The following is a 25,118-nucleotide window of genomic DNA, read 5'->3' as shown; positions in this document are numbered from 1 at the left end:
ATGTTTAATTCAATGAAGAAATGACCCAGGAACATAAATTTCTGTAATTACTTTTACATATGATCTTTCATGTAATAATCACAGTGTATGTTTCTTACATTCTATTTATTTTCTCTAAGACCATTCGACAATTTCAAAGATACAAAGCTAAAGGAAAAAGTCAGGGAAGGACCTTCCTAGTTTCATTTTTTGGGTCTCAGTACACCACTGCAGAGGAATGTTTTTTTGTGATGGATTAAATAAAGGCTTATAAAATAGTTTAGTGAGCCATATAACTCTTTGCTCATTTTGACACAATAATTGAACTCCGCAGAATATCTAGTACTATTTTGAAAACATGCACTGGGTAGTGAAAACACACAGTTAGGCTGCAATTCTATGTATATGTATTTGAATGGAAGTACTGATGTACTTTATTTTTGAGGAGACATGCAAATGACTATGCTGTTAAATGCCTCATACATAAAGGACTGAATGTGTTTTCTTTCTTTTATTGCTCAGTGATTAGATAACAGACAGAAACAAACTTGGAAAGACTTACTTTTTCAATATCTGTTATTTTTTGCTGCTTTCTTTCAGCTTCTTTTTTAAGACGGCTTATTTCTTGATCTTGCTGGAGTAAGTTAAACTCTTTCTCACTGACTTCATCTTTTGAATGCTCTAGCTGGCTTTCTAAACTCTCAATCTGATAACAAAATATAAACCACAAGATACATTATTAAGAAAATATGTATTTTAGAAGTTCCAACAACCTCTACAATATTGTTTAGAACTCATGTTAAAATATGGAGTGTGGGAGCTACGCAGGTTCACTCTTATAATATTTTGAATAAATACCTGTCTATTACAGTCCTTGATCTGCAACTCTGCTTTTTCCAAAGCTCCTTCCAATTTAATAATTTTTTGTTCCAGTTCTTCCCTGTGCTCACGAACTGACATATCCAACTGAGTGACCTTAAACATAGAAAGAAAGAAAGAAAGAAAGTCAAAACACCAAACAAAAACAAATGTGAAAATAAACTAGCATCAGTTATGGAATTACACACCAGTGAAATGGTTACAACTTGTACTTAAAAAAAACCTGGTATGCCTCAGTTAACAAAGTCAATGTTCTCCTGGTCATGTCTTAACAGAAAATTTGGTACTTGAGGCAGAAATAACATGGAACAGATAGGGATAGGTTCTACACTACAAAAAAGAAGAGCAGTTGCAACTGTTTCAACAAAGTTTTTATTCAAAACTAACTATATGCCCCTGTGAAATGAAGCATTCAGATAAACCTTGCAGAAGTACACCGAAATATTTTGTACCCTCTGTAAACCACTTGAAGGCTTCTTCCAAAATGTATCACGGAATAATTTGTTATTTTACCAGCTTCCGCTTTCCTTATTTCCAATTTGGTGGAAAAACCTATAGATTTATGATTTTCTAACATGCTAGTGGGACCTGGCGAGGCAGACATATCTGCTCCTCCTTTTCTCTTTATTTCGCTGTTTATGCCTCTCAGTAAAGGGTTATGGATTCAACTGCTATTTTCCTGGGCTTAGCCCCCGGTGTCGCAGCGGGTTACACTGCTGAGCTGCTGGTCACATGATTTTGGAGGCATTTACGGACAAAGCCGGCTCTTCAGCTTAGAAACAGAGATGAGAACCACCCCCCATCCCCCAGAGTCGCACACGACTAGACTTAATGTCAAGGGGAAACCATGCTTCTGGAACATGGCCATACAGCCCAGAAAACTCACAGCTTAGTAGACAGGCTGCTGCAACCTGACAGCACAAGCCTGTGTTTCTCAAGCCCTCCTGCACCATCCTGCCAATGTCGATGCTACCAAAAAAAAAAAAAAACTTTCAGCATGAGAGAGGATGAGAAAGAAAACAGGGCTAGGATGGCATTAAAAAAGGACATGTAAGAAAGAATTTTGTCAGAGGCTTTGTTATGTGAGGTATGACTGTTCACACAAAACATATTATACTAATTAAAATAAATATTCTGATAATTTTCAAACCTGAGCTGCTCTTTGTTTCAAATCCCAGTTTCTTTCTTTCAGTGTCTTGTCCATCTCAAGAAGGTCTTGTTTTTTCTCCTCAAGTTCATCCTTGCATTCTCTGGACATGAAAGTTCAAAATAAAGATTTTTCTTTTCTTTCCCAGTTCAACAGAATTTACTTTTATGAAAATTAAGACACTATTTAGAAGTCTATTTAGAAAAAAAGAGTAATACCTTATTAAAATCTAATCTCTGGTAAAAAGGGAGTGGATCTAAAATCCTTGAAAATTGGCCAATGGAATTCACTGGAATTTTTTTGGGATAGTGACTGAATAAATTATTCCTGTAAGACATGCACATGCTTGCAATTTCTTGCTTATATGCTTTTGTTTTGTTTGCTGTCTGTGGCATCTGTAAAATTTAGTCATGCTTCTGATGGATGCCACCTGTTGTTTCACTCACAATCGCCCAAGTGAAGCCAAAGGAAAGATCAACTGGGGCCTCGAGCTCTATCTGTTCTCAGCATTACCTTCAGGAAAGGGTAATACAGCAAGTGGTACTAGGGAAAATAGCAACATGGGCCTTCTTCCCATCCATATCCCAAAAAGGGAAAAGAGCTTGCTAATGTTCATGTTCTATCAAGAAATAATTGAGCATTCTCCAGTACCTATTTCTGACAGCAGCCTTAAAGAAGCAAGTGGGGCGAGGGAGACAGCAACATGCAGAGTAGGTGCTGTACATGAACATATTTGTTCCCTCTAGTTCTGGAAAGTGGAGGATGACTGAGGTAAGAGGCAAGAAATGGTTGTGGGAAGGGAAGACCTGATCGCCATCACCAACTCTCTGTCACAATATGTTGTTGCTGCCTCCTCCAGTTTTCCTCAGCTTTTCCCGTCCCAGTTCCAAGCAATTCTTGCTCAAAATGGAATGTCGCCTCTGCAAAGGGATGTAGCACCTTGCTTGGACATTCTTTGGTTGAAAGGTAAGAATTATTGGGAGGAGGGAGAAGCCCTTGAGAGTTCCGTATGCAAGGCATAACCCAATTGTAGTGGACTGCTCATCCATGACGTCCTGACAGTTTCCAATGAATTAATTATAGTGGAACCTCGACTTATGAGCATCCTTACTTATGAGCATTTTCAGTTAGAAGAGGCACTCAGCCCAACTTTTGCTTTGACATATGAGCAGAGTTTTGCATTAAGAGCTAACACAAGAGAAGCAGCCTCTGTGCCTCGTGCTCTTGTCCGCTTTGGAAGACAGCTGTCTGCTCTTGATTTCTTTGAGGAAATTTTGGGTTAATTGATTCTGTGTGGTTTTTATTCCCAGTATGTTTGGCTTCATGAAGAGAGGGAGAGCGCAAGAGAGGGAGGGGAAGCTGTAATGAATATAGTATGAAGAAAATGATGCTTCTGCCTCTTCACTTTATGCTTTCTTGCCACAAGTTTGTGCTTCAACAATTTGAAATGTATCTTTTAAGCCATTCCGAGTCCCTTTGGTGAGATGGAGGCGGGATACAAGAATAAAGCTGTTATTATCACCATCATCATCATCATCATCATCTTTCTTTTGTTATTGTTCCATGTGTATGTGCAGTACATTTTCTTATTTAAAAACACGTAACAAAAAATTGGGGGCGGAGGGAGAGGGGTTCAAGGGGCCAGAAATTTAATGGGAAATTTCACTTTGAAATAAGATTGATTTGAGTTAAGAGTTCAGTCACAGAACGAATTCACTAAATATCAGTGATCCAGATTATAATGTGTCCAGTTACCTTAATTCTTCTGTTAAATCCTGGATAGCTGCGTATTTCTCCTCCAATGACATCTGTGCATTCTGAAACATATCCCGCAGTTCCTGCAGTTGTCTCAAAGTAGTTTTTAATTCACTAGTGGCATTTTGCATGTCATCCTCTAATGTTTCAATTTTCTGTGCAGCTTCTTTTCGCTGCATCTCACTTGCAAGAAGTTTGTCTTCTAACTCTTTCACTTTTGTGAATACAGAAAGCAAAAAAAGCATGTAACTTTTTTTTTTAAAAAAAAGCTATATTTGATTTTTAGCTGTCTTAGAAGTTAGCATTATATAAAAGGCTATATAAACTTCCAAAGTAAAAAAACACAAAATCGCATAAAGACTATAAAATATTCAATGCATATACATGTTGGCACATCCACTGGATTCAGATCATTCCAATAGATGAACAGACGATTTGTCACAAACTATGACTGGGCTTCTAGTCTGTTTTGTCTTTGGTGACTGCATGGGCCAAGTTTAAAGGCTTTACCTCTCAATATAAATGAATGATTAAAAATGTCATTTTGGAGATTTTTTTAAAAAAAGATAGAATCTTTATCCAATGCCAAGGATTAAACTCTGTCATGTAGCAATTGCAACTTTTATCAACTTATTATCTCCTCAGCAGCTACCAGTGAGTAAAGAAAAATAAACATACAAGGGCTAATCACGTGACCCATATTGTAGAGTTTGCTGTTAACAGCTAATAAGCTTTATGGAGTCACACCTACCATTTTACCCACTTTGGTGTTAAATAATTTCAAAAACTAATTTACATAAACTTATATTTTATCCCCCACCTGAATCAGTAAGAAGAATCCATAATTTGAACAGTTTACAAGTATTTTCTCAGCCCTTTTTTAGGTTGAAAAGTCCCCCATGGCTGATAATTGAGTCAAAGTTATTTATTATTTTACTCTGTTAAATTATTTTACTCTGTTATTATTATTACATTTATTATTTTTCTCTATTATTGTTATTATTATATTTATTATTTACTCTATTATTATTATTACATTCAATATTTCATTCTATTATTACTGTTGCTCTTATTATATTTCCATTATTTTACTCTATTATTATTATTACATTTATTATTTTATCCTATTTATTATTATTGGAAGGTTACGTAAGCATATTTACATTGAAGGAGGTTAGAATAATGGTTTAATCAGAATTGGACAGTCTTATCTTAAATTACAGTTTTATGTAAATATTTAAAACATTTAACATACTGATGCCTCCATTAATGTAATTTTATTGGTATCTATTTTAAATTTGAAATTTATCAGTAGCTGCTACATTTCCCACCCTTGGCTTATACTCAAGTACATACGTTTTCCCAGTTTTTTGTGGTAAATTTAGGTGCCTTGGCTTATATTCGGATCAGCTTGTACTCGAGTATATATGGGTAATATCAAATAATAATATAAAAATATAAAATACCTATAAAATGCTTTCTGTATAGTTGTTAGACAGGGAAATCTATAGCCCTGTTTTACTATTTCAATGTAAATGACACAATCTATTAGAAAAATCTTCTAGCATTTCCATGTTGCCAGTATGGTCATTCACAAAAGGCTTATTAAGAAGTATCATAAAGGCTTACCTTGTTGTGTCTTTTTATTCAGTTCTGAGGATTTCTGCTCCAAACCCATTTCCACGTTTCCCAGCTGCATTGCTTTAGTGTGACCATCCCGTCTTAAGTGCACCAATTCTTTCTCCATGTCAATTAATTCATCCTTACATTGATCCATCTCTAATTTTATCTGCCTAAATAAAGAAAAAAGAACAAATTTCAACAAATAACCTAAATGGCGGTATGTTGAACAAACATTATTTTAAGTACTTACTATGGCATACATTTTATGGTAAGTTTATGATGTTTATTTCTGACTTGTATAGAAGGGCATTATAACATTTATCTTCTAAAACCTTTTTTTTTTTTTGCATTTTATACTACTATATTCAAGTATCATTTTTTTATTCTGGTTAAAAATAGGACAGTAAATAGAGCAACACTCAAAAAGCAGGGGAATTCCAGACAAGACTCAATCAGGGCAAGCTAACACTTCCAAACAAAGGATTCCCCCAGGCAGTAATCAGCCAAGACAATTTAATGCTAATCAAGGTGACCAACTGCAATATGACACTTGCCTACAGCAGACAAGAGTTCTTTCTCCCACCCTGGACATTCCACAGATACATAAACTTCACTTCCCTAGTTTCCAACGGACCCCCCAACCTCTGAGGATGTCTGCCATAGATGTGGGGAAAACATCAGGAGATGATGCTTCTGGAACATGGCCATACAGCTCGGAAAACTCACTGCAACCAGGTGATTCTGGCCATGAAAGCTTTTGACAACAGATTCTGGTTGTGCCACAATATTTTGATTTGGCAGGATCACATGTAACCGACAGGCTACACAGACACACACCATTAAAAAAACTTTCTATAGAAAATGTCCTGAACATACCTGATAGTGCCACTCAGTTCCAATACTTTTTGTCTTTTCATTTCAGCTTCTTCACAGGCTACGTGGAGTTTTTCATTTGATTTTCTCAGTTCTTCTTCTAAATTTTCCTTCTGCTTTTGATATTCCTGTTCTATTTTGGATAACTAAATTGAAAACCCAGCAGTTTTAATATTTTGGTACAGCTCAATCCCACAACACCTGGCATAAGTATACTCAACTTTGTGAACTTGCAAAATAGTTTTGTTACAGTGAATAAGTTTATTTTAAAAGGACATTGTTTGTTGCGAAAGCATTCACTCCCAAGTCAATACATAACAGAAACACCTTTGGAAGAAATCATACCTGCAAGTTTTCTTGGGCAACACTCAGTTTTGTTGTCTGGACTCTACAATTTTTTGCCAGCTCTGTCATGTTGGATGAGAGCTACTGGTGAACATTCACAATGAAATCTTACCACAGATTTTCTATCATATTGTGGTCACCCATATATAACATTAGTCTCACATTTTCTCTTGAGCTGATTATTTAACATCCCTAGCAAATATAAAGGGAAAGGGCAAGGTTTTTTCTTTTTTTCTTTTAATGCATGTGGAAAACTGAGGGAATAAAAACATTATGCAGATAATGTAAAGCCCTTAGGTTAGGCGTTTTAGATTTGTATGTGTTCAATGTTTAGTGGTTGTAGTGTAATGTTTTTATATTAGAAAAAAAGATTTCTTCTCTTTTTTGTCTTTGTATTTTGTCTTCTGGTTTGTATTCTTGTTTTTGTGTTAGTGATTTCTGAATAAAATTACTACGACAATAAAAAAAACCTCTTGGGTTTGGAACATAATTTTTTAATAAACAATTAACAGAATCTCTGCCCAGTTATTATAGAGAACTGTCATTACATTTACAATTATTAACATGGAGTTAGTGGCTTGGGGACTGTAGATAGGCAACTGTTTCCTAAGTCCATTTCCATGGAGATAATTACAACAAATTCTATTTTAATAATATTAATTATAATATTTTAATGATATTGTATTATTTTAATATAGTATGTGTTGATTTTATTGACAGCTTAATTATACTTTAATATTAACTTTTTAATGTTTTTAGCTATACTGTACATGCATTAATTTATAAGATACCTTACAACCTCGTTTTGGGGAAAAAACAGGATATAAACAAAGTTAACTAAAAACATGTAATCATAATTATATGTACTTCCACACAACAGAAACAATACAAAGCAAACCCAAACCTCATTCAAACTAGTAAAGCTTGAAGATGCTTAAAAGGCAGATGGTAACACATATACCAGGAGGTAATACCCAGTGCACACAGTAGGGAGGGTCTAGGTCTTATTTTGAAACTGTGGAATGATAATTGTAGGGGAAGAATCTTTGCCAAGGTTCAGAAAGCATGGAATGGAAACACTTTCACAGCCTTGCATATGTTAGCCTTCCATATCTGACCACAGCAAATGTTACTTATGTTCCTTGAGGCCAAAGATAATAAGTAATATCACACATACCCCAAAGCTATTTGCGTAAACCCAAAAAAACTTCCTCCAAAAATAACTCCTTAGTCATTCTACCATGCAAAATAGTTGCGAAAACTAACTTATATCATCAGCATGAGCATCTTTTGCTCCTAAAATCTTCACTTGACAAAAGATACATTTCACTGGGCATGCCCAAATCAAAGTTTTAGAATTTGATTCACAAAAACTTGGAAACAAAAAACACAATCAAAAGTAACTTGAACTCTAAAGAATGCACCTGCTTTTGGAGCTTTACTTGACTGTCTTCTAATTCACTGTTCCTAATAGTTTCCTGATGCAACATTTGCTGTTGCTGTTGGAGTGCCTGCTGCAGAACAAGGTTTTGTTCAGTGGTTGACTGAAGGTTATCATTTTTGATCTTGATGTCTCTCTGCAACCGCTGTACCTGATAATACGACACAACAAGATATATTTAAACTGATGTGTATTCACAGCTGTTCTCAGTTTGCCATCTTTAAAAAAAAAGTCTGCTAAGGTCTATAAATAGTGTTTATCACTGAAATTCAATATGGTGAACTCTAATGCACATACTATATTTCTGGGAAACATAATTCAGAGTGAAATTATGAGGAGATTTGAGAAATGTGCATTTAAAAAATGTTGAGTAAGTTCCCATTTTCAGAAATATTTGCACACTTTTGTGATATACTTTATCTTCAGTTACATTTACTGCAAGTTCAATGCAGCTGCAGTAAGACGTACATATGGCTGCATTTTTCTCATAGTTCCTTCTAGGAAAATAGTGCCATGAAGAAATGTCAATACCCTAAAAACTATTGGAGCCGCAATGAGTTAAACCCTTGTGCTGGCTGAACTGTTGACCTGGAGGTCGGTGGTTGATCTCTGAGAGAAGGGGTGAGCTCCCGACTGTTAGCTCCAGCTTCCATGCAGAGACATGAGAGAAGCCTCTCACAGGATGGTAACACATCTGGGCATCTCCTGGGCAACATCTCTTCAGATGGCCAATTTTTCCACACCAGAAGCAACTTGCAGTTTCTCAAGTCACTGACACAATTTTTAAAACCCTCAAAAACTAAAAGCAGAAATAGAAAGTTTACCTCTTCAGACTTTTTCTTCAATTGCTTTTCAAATAACACTTTATTTTCCTCTAGATGGTTTAAGTATAATGCTAGATCTCCCTTACAGATATCTAATGCTGTCTGTAGTTGTTTTACCTGGTTACATAGAAGACATAATATAAACACTGAGCAAACACAAATTGCTCTCAAACACCTACACATTTTGAATACTAAAAACAAATATCAAATATGTTAATCTGCGTTATGAATATAGATTACTATTCATATGTAAAAAATGAATGCAATTATACTTGTTAAAGAATAACATAGGCTGAGATCTTGCATAGAAAAATATCATAAAGCTCTGCCCAAACATAACTCTTTTCAATCTCCCCATCTCCCTCCTGTAGGATTCACTGAACAGCTGAGGGGTGTCCAATTAGGTCCCTATAACCAAATGTAATATGAAAAAAGCATCCTCCAAGACATCCTGGAGATGCAGTTTCATTGGGAAGGATAACGTTGTTGTGCATTGGGCCATAGGAACCTGTCTGAATGCTTTTTGGCTGCTCCTGTCTACTATATAGCCATGTTTTGTGTTCTGCAGGAGAAACATGGGACTCAGGAGTCGGGGAATCACTGCACAAGAGAGGCTGTGAATTCCTCCCTCTGTTATGACTATAAAAATAAACACAGCTTTACATCCTAGCTGAAGTACATTTGCTATTCTAAACAAATAAGTGGCTTGCATCCAAAAGTTTGTTTGACTGAATGCGTTTCCTCCAGACACACACACACACTACTGAATTTTGAAAAAAAAAGTCTTACTGTGGAAATAAAGATACACACACACACACACATATATATACACACACACACAGGCAGTCCCTGAGTTACAAATATCCAACTTACAAACAACTCAACGTTAAGAACAGAGGTAAAATGAAAGGGAGTGAAAGAAATCTACCACTAGGAAGGGAAATCCACTTCTGGGGGAAAGGTGTCCCCACTGAAGCTTTCTCGCAATCCTTATTTCCACAGTAAGCCAATTTTTTCAAAATCCAGTGATCACCGGGACAGAAAGTGTGAGGAAATATTCTAAATAAGGGCACAGACAGCAAAATGAATACCACAGGGTTGTTAACACTTCCCTATGCTATTCAAAGCCCATCCCTCTCTATATGTGGCTGGAGTTACACTTAAAAAGCTACTTGCTTGACTTAAATATAAAGAACAAACCTACATAAGAACAAACCTACATAACCTATTGGGGACTGCCTGTACTAAAGAGAGTCAATCACTCAGTAGTAGTTCACCTGTAACATAACAGATGATGGAAGAAAGAATTTCAGCAAGAGTAGGCTTACTTCAAGGACTCAAAACGTCCCTGGCACAAGGCAGAAGAAGTCTAACTATCCTACAAGTTCTGTTGAGGACCTGATCCCCTTTGCCCCCTTCTCTATTATAGGCAAACAGCATCAAATGGATCAGTCTGAGATGGAAAGCAAGGCTGCTACATCAGTTCATTTGTAAGACCAACTCCTTTCAATCCCTTGATCTCCCTGAACTGTTTCCATTTTTGCTGGAAATGTGTTTGTCTTTCCTCCCCCATTGAGATCCTCTGGAGGATGCTTGCTTCAACCAGCCTGAACCTAACTGGCAACTGTCACCCAGATGACCTTTTAATTGGCCGCCCCAAGTCGGTGGAATGCCAGCTAAAAGAGATCTGACAACAAAATTAGGTGTCAGAATTTCAGATACAAGTAAAGACCTATCTCTTTCAGCAGGTCTACCTAGTCAGTTTGAACTATGATTTTTAAGTTACCTTCCGTTTATGGCAGTGATGGGCAACCTTTTGAGCTTGGTGTGTCAAAATTTGCCAAAAACCTGAGCATAACTTGGGTGGAGTGTCACTTTGAGAAAAAAAACCATAATTTTGCAATATTTATAGTTTAAATAATATAATCCATGCTGAGTTATGGAGTGAGCAATGCTCAAACGTGCAGATGTTAAATTTGTAGAGCCTTTTACACATTTAAGGATGGAATTAGATTGGCTCTTATAAGGTGTATTTCTCTGTATGTGGCCGCATGTGTCTGTGTGTCATGAAAAATAGCCATGCGTGTCAGTGCTGACACGCATGTCATAGGTTCACCATCATGGGTTTATGGTGTTTTAACTTTTGTCTCAGGTATTTTAATATGTGTATGTTTTAATATATGATTTACAGTTGCATCATAACTAGGTTTTAATACGTGATTTTAGAGATGTATTTAACTCCTTTTTTGTGCCCCACCTCAATCCGAAAGGAGAGGCGGGTAATAAATAAAATTATCATCATCTGCTCTGAGATATAGTAGACCAATTTGTTTTAGCCTAGGAGAGATAAGACTCTTTGTAAGAGTGTTCAGAAATGGTGTAAGCAAATCAACAGAAGATGCATTTCCATTTTTAAACAGAAATAACTTTTCAGAGTATCATTCTTTCTCCACTCATCATCTATGAGATGCATTACCTTTTTTTCTTCAAATCCAACCTTAAAATGAAACTTTCCTAAGCCTGTTTAATTATTTCATCCTCACTCACATGTTCTCTTTGCCTTCTCCCTTTTGGACTGCAAGCTTTTCAGCACACTGATTTGTCTTGTATTACTGTTTGTCCATAAAGTGGATGCTCAGCAGCCATGTTATAAAAATAAAAACCCCTTAAAATATTCTCCTCTTCTAATACTGGACTTATTATTGTACCTTGATTGTTTCCTCAGCAAGCTGCCCTTGCAACGTCCTTAAAGCTTCATCCTTCCTGGCTTTTTGTTGCTCCAATTCCTATTTGAATCCAGAATCAATAGCAGAAAATATATAAAGTTATAACTTTTCTTTTAAAGCATGTGTTTCAAGCAATTAATTCATCCATGAAGATCAGTTCAGCCATCTTCAACACCTTCCTGCTCATCTATTGTTTAGGAGAAGACAAATCTGCAAATCATAGAATTACAGAGTTGGAAGAGACCACATGGAATATGTAGTCCAACTCCCTGCATTGTAGGGAAGGCACAAAGCACCCCCGACAGATGGCATCCAGCCTTTGTTCAAAGGCCTCCAAGGAAGGAGCCTTTACCATACTTCAAGACAGAGAGTTCCAATGTTGACCAGCTCTTACAGTCACGAAGTTCTTCCTAATGTTTAGACGGGATCTCCTTTCCTGTAATTTGAACCCATTATTCTGATCCTAGTCTCCAGGGCAGCAGAAAACAAGCCTGGTCCCTCTTCCTTATATCTTTGCTTCTCCCAGTGTTCGTTTTCAAATTCCCTGCCTTTAGAGCCTTACTGGCCACTCATTCCCTATGCAGTGGTGTGTGGTTCAGTAAGCCTATATCCCAGTTTTCTATGATCTGCACTGCACAGACTGCCCCAAAATAGTGGGGAAAGAGCAGAAAACAAAAAGCCCCAAAGGTGCTGGGATATCTATTTCCAACTTTCAAAAACAGGTATATGAATGCTAGTTATATAATTGCTGTGGAAGGTCTAACCAGCACTGGCTCTTCTAAGATTCTAGGTACAAGTCGTCATCACCACCCCTATATCCAGCTATCTGGGAATTATTGAAGAATATGCACCTGAAGTTCAGCTTCAGGGCTTTTCAAGACAAAACCCGTGTTACTACAAAATGACTGGAGACAGATTCATCAACCACTCTTTCTTTATGCCAAGTACATTTTGAAAGGCTGCTGAAAGCTTGTAAGTAGCAGAATGTCAAAATAACTAAACACAATTCTAAAAACAATTATAATAGAAAGAAAAAAACCGTATATTCACAAAGTGTGACAGATTAAAACGCTACCTCTTTGCTTTCTGTTAATAGGTGATCCAGCGATCCAATCTGCCGTTGCTTAGATATAATATCTTGCTGCAAAATAGACAATGTGTTCTCTTGCTCCAGGAACTGCTCCTTTTTACTTTCTAGCTGAGAACGAAGCTGCATTGAAAAAAAAAATTCCCCTGTGCAGCACCTCTCAAGTTTTTTTTTCAAAACTGACAAATAATTTTAGCAGCTATTCATCACCAGTTATGCATCTATCTACATAGCATCTATTAACTGCTGGGTATTTTTTTACATTGGCTATTTTTTTTTAATAAAGTGTAAAGGGAGTTTAACAGCCATAGGTTCTGTGTTGCCAATGTGATATGCTGAATTTAGGAACACAGAGCCAATGTCCTCCTTCGAACACAGTTTGGGTCTTTTTGAAAATGGAAGAAAGATCACATGTATTCTCTACTAACTCTGTGATGAAAGCATTTCCGTCTCTTTGCATTGCACATTTTGTCCCCTTTTTGACATTTTTTCCATTGTTGCTCCAACTCCAGAAATATTTATGGGGGTTCTCTGCCCACAAATATGGACTGTCCACTCTTCTATATTAAATCATTTTCCAATAGCCAACATCTTTTAAATGCCATAAGTAAATGCCATAAGATTCACTCAATACGCAAAATCTAACACAATTGCTGCTCCATGTGATAAGTTTTCAGTGGGAAGCATCTCCCTACATTATTCTATCCATCTGAATGCAAACATATTCATTTCTTGACTTATACAACACAGTGTGGTCCTCTGATCTGGACCCTTCCACACAGCCATATAACCGAGAATATCAAGGCACGAAATCTCACAATATCTGCTTTGAACTAGGTTATTTGAGTCCACACTGCCATATATTCCAGTTTAAAGCAGAAAATGTGGGATTTTATTCAACTGTGTGGAAGGGGCCTCTCATAGAACGATTTGGAAGAAGCATCAGCATTTCATGAGAGTCCACATATGTGGATGCCTGCATATACACATTAAATACAAAAGGAAGATGGAAAAAACACTGCATCTCCTATAATTACTATTTTTAAAAATCATTTCTTTAGGAGCTGAAGTGATAATAAGAAAATGTTATAAAAGCTAAACACTTACTAATTCAATCTGGTTTTCCATTTCATTGTGTTTCTCAAGATGGATTAGCTTTGTTTTCTCTAGCATCTGAGAGAAATGTCCATGTTCCTCATTGATGTTTCTTTCCAAGTTATGAAGCTTAGAATTAACTTCCTAGAAAACAACCAAAATCTTGGTGTCTATATAATGATGACTGGGAATAAAAAAATCTATTATTATCTCCTTCTATAAACCAAGTTACAGCTAGAAAGACACTCAAATAATATTTATATTACTTGGTATTATACAAATTCTATTAAAAACAATTTACATTTTAGAAATTACATTACAAGCTTGTTTAGACACCCCAGTGTTTGTATTTCATGTAATATCAAATATGTGACAACATCTCCCTCTTCCCAAAAATTGTGTGATTAGATTATAAGAGTTTTACCACTAATTCCTGTTCCAGCTCGGTATTTTGTGCAGCTGCGGTTGTATAGGCTACTCTTTTTTCTTCCAACTGTTTTTCAAGGGTAGAAAGTTGAGAAGACTTCCTTGCTAACTGTATAGAACATATACATGTGTCAAATATACAGGACTGAAATAGAAAGTATGAATCCTACTGTCCCTTCTTCCCCTTCTCACATAAAGGTGTTTAAATAAGACAGCTAGTCCTCACTGTTGTAATGCAATGTAATTTCTGCTACAGTTTTTCTTACTCACAGTATAATTAAATTCACAACTACCGGCCTTCCCCACCAATTGATGTTTCACACTTGTTTTCTATTAAAATAACCAGCAAAGAGCTGTTATGTCTGAAAGTAAGATAATACAATGTTTTACACAAGGGACAGGACTCTTTGATACTGTAATAGATCAAGATTGGCTACAAGAGGCACAAACACCTTTGGATACTCTGACATTTGAAAAGCCTCCAGGGGCCCTTCCAGACAGGCTCTATATCCCAGGACTAATCCCGGGTTTTCTGCTTTAAACTGGATGAGTCCGCACAGTCAGATAATCTGGGATAAACAGAAAACCTGGGATCGGATTCTGGGATATAGGGCCTGTCTGGAAGGGTCCCAAGGCTCCTTCTACTCTGCCATACAAAAACCAGATTATCTGTTTTGAACTGGACTATATGGCAATGTAGACTCATATAATCCAAAGAAGATAATGTGGACTATCTGCTTTGATAATCTGGATTATATGACTGTAAAAGGGGCCCAAGTCCCCCATGGGGACTATAAATAAAAGAATATCTCTACATGAATAACCAAATATGTTAACATTTTACAGCAGGTAACCTTCAGGATTGACTACAAAGCCCATTAGGTTGCTTTTCCAGAGCTTAGTCTACTATGGCCCCTCCTACACTGTCATAGCAGGTAATCCACATTATCTGTTTTGAGCTGGGTTATGAGTCTACACTGCCATATAATCCAGTTCAAAGCAAATAATCTGGGTTTTATATAGCAGTGTAGGAGCCCATATCCTGCCTAATTGTGTCCATCACAATAACGAATTGTTACCATCTATTACTTCTGATTAGTTGGCTTCCAATTCTAAAAGGAAAAACACTTGCAATCTCCAAAGAGCAAATATGTATCTTTATGTAATTACTAGAATTGATCCCTGAGAGAAATATCTCCTTTCTGTTTCCACTTACTTCTTTTTCCAAGCTAGTAGATTTTGCAGCTTTCTCCAACAGCTCTTCCTGTATTGCTTGAAACTGAGTAGTTCGTTGGGCCATGCTGCCTTTTAAAACAGAATTCTCCTCTTCAGATTTTTCCAGCTTATTCCGTAGTTCTTCTAACTGTCGATTTAATTTGTGCTTCTCTTTTTCGAATTGTTTTCTGAGAAGCTCCAGTTGTTGATATTTACTCTCTGCGCAATGGAAAGAGCAAGGCTGGATTATACCACATTGCAGCAGTTTAGAAATTATGAAAGTCACATATCGTTTCCACTTTAAGACTTACTTTCATTTAAAGGAATTTAGTAGATGCACTGAGAGCTGTAATTTGGCAAAAATGTGAGCTTGGCAAAAATGGGTTGTTGTAGGTTTTTTCGGGCTATATGGCCATGGTCTAGAGGCATTATCTCCTGACGTTTCGCCTTGGCAAAAATATTTTACACAGAAATTTCAGCACATTCAACAAGTAGCATTTGCAGTAAAACTGCCTGTTGGGGTGCGGGAAAGACTGTAACTTTAGAACCTACGAAGCAATTAAAACAGTCTGCCATTGCTAGCATTAGGTAAATGACCATCTTTACCTACAAAGCCCAGGAATTGATAAGGACCATATTGATTGTCTCTTAAATTATGAATGGTTGCCAGTAGGGTACAGCTTTACAAGATAGTGCAAAATCCATGTAATTTCAGGTTGATTGTTCTACAGAAGCAGCATGCTGCCTGTAACCCATCCTCATCCTGCATACCTGATTGGTTTCCACCTAGTTTTACTGGTTCAGTTTCAAGACCATGTAAGCTTTGTCCATCATTTCTTTGAGAGATCTCTTGTTGAAGCTTTGTGGCCATAGCTTCTCCTTGAAGTTTCTGAATCTCTGCTTCTTTCATTTTCAGTTTTAATCTAACAAAAATAAATAAATAAAAATAAAGAGGTGTGTGTTCTCTTTGTCATTCAAAATATACCTAAGCTAAAATCACTTTAAAATAAATGTAATACCTTAGATCTTCTATGAGGAATCTATTTGATTCACAGCAGTTTGCATAAGATGGTTCACTAGAATTACTTGTGGAATGAGAGACCTACAAATTAAATGGGAAAAGACACAAATGTAATAGCTATGATCTAATGTTAGACTTCCACAAGTACAATGGTGGAATCCTATTGTAGCCCATAATATGTCCCTGGAATAGTGTTAGTTTCTGAGCAGCAGAGAATGCTGGAGAAATACAAGAGTTATGAGTACAATGTTTGATTTAACCCAAAATGTATTTAGGCACATTATTCTCAACATTGGTGTGATGTCATGTTCAGATAAACCTGACAATTTCCCGAGGCTACACTGCTCTATGGAAAGTACAGAACCTCAACTAAAATAAAGGAGAGCACATAGAGCCTAACAAAGAAGCAGAAACCAGAGAATACTTTATTGTGAAGTAAACCTTTTAGCAGAGGGAAGCCTTCCACAGGGGCATACAAAATAACAAAATACAAGCCAATCCCGAATTTACAAAACATGGATACCTTTATTGGCCAATCAAAATGCACAAAATAGAGCATGCAAGCTTTCAAAGCTCCACTGGTGTGTTCACCAGGCAAAGATGTTAAAAATCATACAGGAGAAGAATGTTAGTCATAGACGTATGGCAGATTTTTGTCACAAATGTTACTTCTATTGTCAATTAAGATAGTTTTGGAGAATCTTAATGTTACAGTATATGGTAGTAATATAATATATTGTATTTACATATTACTTGTAAGCCGCTTGAGTCCTCTTCGGGGTGAGAAGGGCGGCATATAAATGTCATAAATAAATAAATAAATAAATACTGCGGCCACTCTCTTTTGGCCGGGTGGAAGAAAGGCAGGTGGTAATATTTCAACTCCATTTGCAAAAAAAAAAGAAAAAGAAAAAGGTAACTGCCCTTAAGGTACAAGCTATCCATGCCCTGTGCAAAGCTAGCTGACCCTTTCTTAGGCAGAAAAAACTGAACTTCTCAAGAAGTCCCCTTACTTGTACATCAGTCAATATGTTTATTATGCTATTTTATTTTATTATGTACTAATGTTTTTAACTTGTTAACTGTCTAAATTGTTGTAGGTATTGTTTGTTTATTGATTCAGGCATCGAATTGTGCCGTTGTTTGTAAGCCGCCCTGAGTCCCCCCTTGGGGGTGAGAAGGGCGGGGTATAAGTAATTGAAATAAATAATAATAAATAATGCTAGCCAAAAGCTAGGACAAAGAGCCAAAAATGTACAGAACAGAACATTCAAGATAAAAAAGTACAAATAACACTAACCAAAGTTATTATGAAACTCATACCTATACACTTAATAAAAGTGAAAGTGTGCATGTGGTGGAGGTGTCCACTTACACAGCCTCCCGCTTCCACAAACAGCTATATAACCCACAGTGCTGAAGAGCCAACAAAAGCATTTCCTCCAAGGACATGGCAGCCCAACCCCAGCCAATGTCCTCTCCAAACACCAGACTGCCCACCACCCAGGAGAAGGCTTTCATTCAGGGACAATTTCATCCTAGATGTTTTGTTTTTCCTCCAGAATGGACATCCCAGGGTTCCTTAGTCTATCAGTTGAGGTGGAATTTGCATGACCCCACCTGCTGCTCTCTCTTAACCCTTTCCTACCCTTTCCTATGGCACACAGCAAACAGGAATTGACCAGCAACTGAACAAGAGGTTAGGGAAGAATTCACCATGATTTTTAGGAGTTGTGTTTCTCCTTATCATCCAGAGAGCACTGCGAACCCAGCCAAAGATGGATCTGGACCATACCTGCTACGGATGATGGGATTTGCAGTACTTTCACTCACATCCTGAGACCACTGCGACCCCCACAAATGATGGATCTAGACCAAACTTGGCACACAGACCCCCCCCCCCCCCCCAATGACCAACAGAACATATTGGAAACGTTTGGGGAAATTGACTTTGATGGGAATTATAGTTCACCTGCATCTAGAGAAACAGTGACCCCCACCGACAATGGACTGGGACCAAACTTGGGACAGAGAAGCCCCATGACCAACTGCACATGCTTCATGGGTTTATAGAAATGGATCTTTATTTTAAGAGTAGTAATTCACCCATATCCAGAAAGCACTGAACCCAGCCGATGTCAGATCTGGACCAAACCTGGCACACAAACCCAACATGGCCAACTGTGCACACAGTCAGGGTTTGAGGGTGAATGACCTTGGATCTGGGAGTTGTATTTTACTCACATCCTTCTGCATTTTCTAATGGGAGCATTCATATAAAACAAGAAAGACTGGCTTTCCCCCCTAAGAAATAGCATTACAAATTACTAAACTGGTATTACCTAACACCCCAAAACAAACAACGCCTTTTTCAAATAACCGAGACATCATCAGATACCCAAGCTAGCAAATAATAAAAGCATACCACTACATCTGGAAAAGCTTTTAGATGCTTTATACGTAAAGCTTTCCAACTGTAAGACAGGGCAGCTTGGATCTCAAGAGAAATTACGTTTCTGTTGCGAATAGAGTTAACCTTTAATTACCTGTCTTTTATTGCCTTTTGTCTCTCGGTCCCCATGGGGTCAAGAAGGGCATTGGCCTCCACTGAGACCTCTCCAGATCATCTTAGCTGACAACAGAAGTATCACCTGAGACAAGACGTACCGTAAGCCTATTACCTCCTTTTCTTTACCTGTATTTTGTTGTATTTTGCTGCATGGTCCACAGTTTTTCCTGAATATGTTGCCTAAAATATCAGCAGTAACCCTTATTACTGGTATCTGTAGATGCTTGTTGGAAGCTTGAACAGCAAGTGGTTAGTTTCTTAGAATATTTAACTGGGTAGAAAGACAGTGGCAGTTGAAAGCACTTTTTATATAGAAATGCTGCAATGCTTAAAATGATGGGATGGTACCCACCATGAATTACAGCCAAACAAAAAAAATATTGGTGTGATGGTTTTTAAGGCCTGTTCCAGAGGTTATTTGCAGCACTAATTCTGAAAATTGCATTGCATTGAGCACATCAGCTCTAGTTATCACAATTTTGTATGGGTGAGAAGATAACAACTAGAATATGGCATATGTTCTGTATATCAAAAACTGGAGCTGATAGAGGAAACCTGGTGCCATTTTTAGAATCAGCAGGTCAAATAAACCCAGAAACAGGGGTAGCATTTGAGGCTCCAAAATGTGTGTTGGCCAGTGTATATGTGCATGATTATAGATTGCTCCTCTGCACCAGCCAGAGAATGAGCTTTGCACTCTTTTAGTACAAGCTGCAATGAAACAGACAGTATGCTCCTAGAACTGCAGTGTAGTTTCAAGAGTACTCCAATTACTCAGCAGCAAAGGTTCAACAGCCAAGACTCAGATGGTGCAAATCCGAGTCTTCGCTGTTCTGCTCTTCTGCACAGAACTATTTAAAGCGCCCTCCCTTCAAATCGGTGCAACTGTGCTAGCTACCAATAGCCTTTTAAGCTTGAAGGCCTGATCAAAGTGGTAATGCATGCTGCATTGTGGGCTGCCATTTTAAATCATATTGGACTTTCCGTTGTGTATGAAAAGAAAGCACTCTCCCTTTATCAGTGGAGGATTTGCACGGTTTCCACTGTGCATCGAATCTAATGCCATTGCAACAATTTAAACAAAATTACGGTACCTCTTTCGGTGAGTTCTGAGACAATTGGGAAATAACATTTTCTAAGGTTTTAAGTTCTATTTTTGAATTCTCAATGTCTTGATTATATGACTTAAGGCGATCCTGTTGCTCTGCAACAAGTGCTTTTAAGCCAGCATTTTCATTAAGAAGGGCACTTTTCTCTTCAAGTATTCTGTCTTGGTCCTGAAGTCTACTTTCAAGCATCTGGATCTTCTGCTGGGAATGATTCAGAAGTAATTCCATTTCAGAACTTTTTGCTTCAAAACACATTAGGCGTTCCTTTCTATTACAATTCTCTTCAATTAATTGTCTAAACAAATGCAAAACAAAAAGAGAAAGCTTCAGCAACAATATCTAAAAAGTATGAATGATTTAATTCATAATGCCTCCTCTTCTTTTCTGTGACAGCAAACATTTTTAGGCAAAACCAGGGAACAAGTTGAAGCCAGGGTCTGCTTATGAGGAAATCACAGGGAGGAGGGAGCAAGCTTGTTTTCTGCTTCCCTGGAGACTAGGACGCGGAACAATGGCTTCAAACTACAAGAAAGGAGATTTCATCTGAACATGAGGAAGAACTTCCTGACTGTAAGAGCCGTTCAGCAGTGGAACACTCTGCCCTGGAGTGTGGTGGAGGCTCCTTCTTTGGAAGCTTTTAAACAGAGGCTGGATGGCCATCTCTCAGGGGTGCTTTGAATGCAATATTCCTGCTTCTATGATTCTATGAATCCTAAGTTGCTTTCCACTAAGAAATAAAAAGGTAAAAACAGAAATCTTGAGTGAAGGTTTTTTTTAAAGAAAAGAAAATCAATGTATTTATTCAATTTGGATCCCACCTTTCTCCCAGCATGGGATTCAAAGCTGCATACAGCCATTTAAAAAATATGGTACCACAGAACTATAAGAATTATTCATACAAAGTTAAAACACATTTAAAATATAATACTATAGAAATACAATGCCCTATTAAAAGCTCTATCAGCACAACCTATTAAAAACAAATGCCTTACTAAATAAAAAAAGTCATTACTTGACACTCACAAAAACATAGCAGAGAGGGACCAACTGGACACAATCTGGGAGAAGCCATATGGCTTTTCACGATATCCTCACTAAACACGGATCTACTGAAATCTCCTAATACCAGATGGCAGTACCTCCATCGGGCATTTTAAAGAAGAAAAATACTAGAAAACATAGAATCCTATTTCATACACTGAAACCCAAGGCACAATGTATTTATGTCTTCTCACAAGCTGGCCGTTAAAATTGGGTTTTTTTCTGTTTAGGGAAACAGGCTATATTTGTATGCTTCAGTACTTTATGAAGCAAGCAAAATCACTTAATCTGTTATTAAAACTTCCAAATCTAGATTTTTTTTGGGCAGAAGACAAGTAAAAAAGATTCAAATGGATATCAAAATTGTTTATTTTTATTTATCATGTCAGAAGCGACTTGAGGGTGGACTAGTAAAAGAAGAAAATTGTGGGAACCCATTCAGCCAGAAATCACACCTAACTACTAGACAACCCAGCCAGTTTGTATTGCCATCCCACAGTAAAACGGACTCCCTCTAATTTGTGAAGAGGCAAGGAAATGTTTTATATCTAAAATCAATCACATTGCAATGTTGTGGCTTAGTGAGCTGTAACATAAATTGAGCTGGCTGTGCAGTCATGTTAATTAACCATGAACCTAATATCAGAGGGCCATACTGTTCAAGCAAGAAATGAACGTGTAAAATGATAGTCATAGTCATCTTTTCCATTGGGGAAAGCAAATATACAAATACCTCACTCGTTCTTTCAGGTTTTCAAGCTCACTTTTATAGCTATCACATTTTGCTTGTAGCTTTTCCTTTTCTTTAACACAGTTCATTAAATTTCTTTCTAAAATTTGTTCTTCCAGTTGAACCTGAGTTTAAAAAATCCAACAATAATTTTACTTGCTGTTAACTAGACAAATAGATTTAGTTTTGGTTTGAGCAAGCCAATACCCTGGTGACAGAAAAGTCTCCACTACTATGGGAGCAGGCCCATGTGTTTAGTCCCCAATATTCCCAATACACCTATTCCTTTACTTGTCCTTCCTATAACTAAAACTGGTACTTCAGCACACAAAATTCAAAGGATGATGTCTTGTGGGGGCACATGCTCATATCAGGATGCAGAAATCAATGCCGACCTTTTCACAGTATAATTTAGGACTCACAGCATCCTTTAGGATAGCATTAAAAAATAAGTAGCATATCTAAATTGGACCAACCTGCAGGAAGCTATAAAGGGCTCAGGGTCTGTTGTTCTCTGAACACAAAACAGAGAATATGATTACTGGTCTGTCCTTGAATAAGTTTGAGGAACAGATCTGAGCCTTCTTTATTATCTCTTAAACCTCAATGTATTCCTGAAGCTTAAGTAAGAGCCCCAAAATCTGCTAAGGAAAAAAGGAGCCGGTCAGCCTACATCAGTGGAAACTATCCAACTTTAAATGACATTTGGTCTCCCTTTTACTCTTTTTTGTGAGATACTTTTAAAGTCTAGTTTATATTTAATAGCAAGTACTTTGTTACTTGTTTAAATGGAAAGAAAACCAAAATAGAATCTTTTTGAAGTGCCAATTCAACCAATTATATTTTTAAATGTCAAATTAATATTCCTGTATTATTATTATTAAGGAAAAGGTTTTCCCCTGACATTAAGTCCAGTCATGTCCGACTCTGGGGGTTGGTGCTCTTTTCAATTTTTAAGCTGAAGAGCCAGTGTCGTCTGTAGACATCTCCAAGGTCATGTGACCGGCATGACTGCAAGGAGCGCCGTTACCTTCCCGCCGGAGCGGTACATATTGATCTACTCACATTTGCATGTTTATGAACTGCTAGGTTGACAGAAGCTGGGGCTGACAGTGGAAGCTCACGCCGCTCCCCGGATTTGAACCTGTGACCTTTCAGTCAACAAGTTTAGCAGCTCAGTGGTTTAACCCACTGCGCCACCAGGGTCTCCTTATTATTATTAGTATATCCTACTATATTTATATCCTGTTTTTTTCTCAATTTGGGATGCAGCATGACTTATTAACAGTTTAAAATTTGCAAACTACAAAAGTCAGAAAGGGATTAAATTGTAAAAAAATAAACACAGATTAAAAGTACCTGTGATAAAGGTGCAACAGCACAACAAAAACAAATAGAAAGTCCAGCACAATGTATGAAGCCTGCCCAATCTAATTAAACACATCCAAAAGACCTGTTGAAATATATATAGATATTTAAAAACCCATCACTTCAAATGGTTACAAAAGTAGAGCAGGGTAGGTGCTAGTCTTAACCTCTTAGGAAGGGACTTCTAGAGCCTGGGGAAGAAGGTCCTTCTTCTCAAGGTGTATCCCACTGTAGAATTAATGCAGTTTGACAACACTTAAACTGCCACGTCTCAGAGCTATGGAATGCTGGGGGTTGTAGTTTTGTAAGGCATCAACACTCTTTTTTTGCAGAAGAGGCTAAAGGACTTGTACAACTACAATTCTCAGGATCCCACAGCATTGAGCCATGACAGGTAAAATGTTGTCAAGCTACATTAATTCTGGAGCATAGATGTATCCTCAGATATGTTAGCATACTGTTGTATAGCATTTAGTTCTAGATAACAAACTATGCAATCTTATGTATGATACTTTCAAATACGTTTTATAGTGGTGTGAACTCTTCTATTCTGATACAATGAAGAAATTGTTTTTGCTGTTACCCCTGTACGAAGATACTAATATATCATTAACAATGATACTGGCTGTTAACATAAGCAGCTTTTGCTCCCCATGGTATGAAACGGGCAAAGTGCACTCTCTCTTTAGTATATCCAGGTGTTCAGAATGGCAAGAGTTTAAATCCTAAAAAATCCAAGTGACTGTATTTTGCCCATCCTTTACTAGTGAACATCCTCTTCTAGCTATCTCACTTTCAGCAGCAAAACAGAACTGCACAGACTGATTTCTTCAAACATTCTATTGATATGAGCATCTTTCTGAAATCATAACTCACCTTTTCCAGCTGACCAGTTATCTTTTCTTTGTATATTTTAAATGTTCTTGTGAGCGCCTCAGCATTATACAGAGCTTCATTTCGTTGCTGCTCAGTTCTTTAAGTGAAAGAAGTAACTCAATTTTAAATTAGCCAAGTAAAGCAACCATGTCATTATTCACACAAAGCAAAATATTGAATAAATAGGAGCAGGATGGTCACAAGAGAGTTGCTTATCACAGCATTTCATTTTCTTCAAATATATATCAATTAAAATTCTTATGACATTTCCAAATATAAACATTTGAATTGATAGAATACTTTTCTGTGAGAATGTTAAAAGTGAAAATTAGCCTAGGCTGAACAATTCCTACATAGCAAAATATAACGAATAAGGCTTGAAGCACAATAGCATCCTCTTGCCCAAGTGCATAGATCACAAATGTGTCTGTTGACTAAAACACAATACCATGAATAACCAATTGCATTTTATTTGTCTATTTTCAAAGCAATTAATGATTCAACTTTTATGAATAAAGCTGAAATGGAGATACATCTGAAATATCAGAAGTTGTTATTTCCCCTCGAATACTAAGTGCCAGTTTAATGAGTTTTTGCACAACTGAAGAAATCCCATGTGACTAGAAAGATTGGAAAAGTTGTAGCATTGTCAGATTCTGAGTGTTTAGATGAGAAAGAAGGGAATGCTGGTAGAGATTCAGCGGGCCCAGAAGAGAATAGAAGTGGCCCAGAGAGAGTTGTTTTGGATTCTCCTCCTTAGAGATAAGAAGCGGAAAAGAAGGTGCGAGATAAATGATGTTACGGGCTTTTTAAAGAGGTTCCTAGTGGTACAATCTTTGTGAGAGCATCATTGCATTCAGGTAAAGAGCTCTTGGTTTTTGGGCCTGTGTTCTTGGAATTCATGTACTTAAGTTTTGAGCTCTTCTTGCTTCCAGTTCATATGTGGCATAGTTTGCCTGCCTTGGATTCATGTTATCTTGTCTTTGGAA

The 25,118-nt window shown here is 37.2% G+C and overlaps 1 protein-coding gene across 2 annotated transcripts in view; it reads right to left on the bottom strand.

Moving 5' to 3' along the window:
- CCDC18 (coiled-coil domain containing 18) overlaps positions 1-25,118 on the bottom strand; it is a 37,904-nt gene that overhangs the window by 6,936 nt on the left and 5,850 nt on the right. For both annotated transcript variants that reach the window (XM_060773986.2, XM_067467769.1), the window contains exons 7-24: positions 24,130-24,226; positions 21,889-22,010; positions 20,100-20,409; positions 16,435-16,517; positions 16,187-16,338; positions 15,417-15,634; positions 14,199-14,309; positions 13,787-13,918; positions 12,668-12,802; positions 11,575-11,652; positions 8,867-8,983; positions 8,026-8,193; positions 6,260-6,402; positions 5,390-5,553; positions 3,761-3,974; positions 2,009-2,108; positions 838-954; positions 542-685 (exon numbers count right to left, since the gene is read on the bottom strand). In XM_060773986.2, coding sequence (XP_060629969.2) covers positions 542-685; positions 838-954; positions 2,009-2,108; positions 3,761-3,974; positions 5,390-5,553; positions 6,260-6,402; positions 8,026-8,193; positions 8,867-8,983; positions 11,575-11,652; positions 12,668-12,802; positions 13,787-13,918; positions 14,199-14,309; positions 15,417-15,634; positions 16,187-16,338; positions 16,435-16,517; positions 20,100-20,409; positions 21,889-22,010; positions 24,130-24,226 — 2,605 coding nt within the window. The remainder of the gene's footprint in view (positions 1-541; positions 686-837; positions 955-2,008; positions 2,109-3,760; positions 3,975-5,389; positions 5,554-6,259; positions 6,403-8,025; positions 8,194-8,866; positions 8,984-11,574; positions 11,653-12,667; positions 12,803-13,786; positions 13,919-14,198; positions 14,310-15,416; positions 15,635-16,186; positions 16,339-16,434; positions 16,518-20,099; positions 20,410-21,888; positions 22,011-24,129; positions 24,227-25,118) is intronic.

This window comes from Anolis sagrei, chromosome 4 (genome assembly GCF_037176765.1).
Source record: "Anolis sagrei isolate rAnoSag1 chromosome 4, rAnoSag1.mat, whole genome shotgun sequence".
Lineage (NCBI taxonomy): Eukaryota > Metazoa > Chordata > Lepidosauria > Squamata > Dactyloidae > Anolis > Anolis sagrei.
This window is presented reverse-complemented; position numbering and strand designations above follow the sequence as displayed.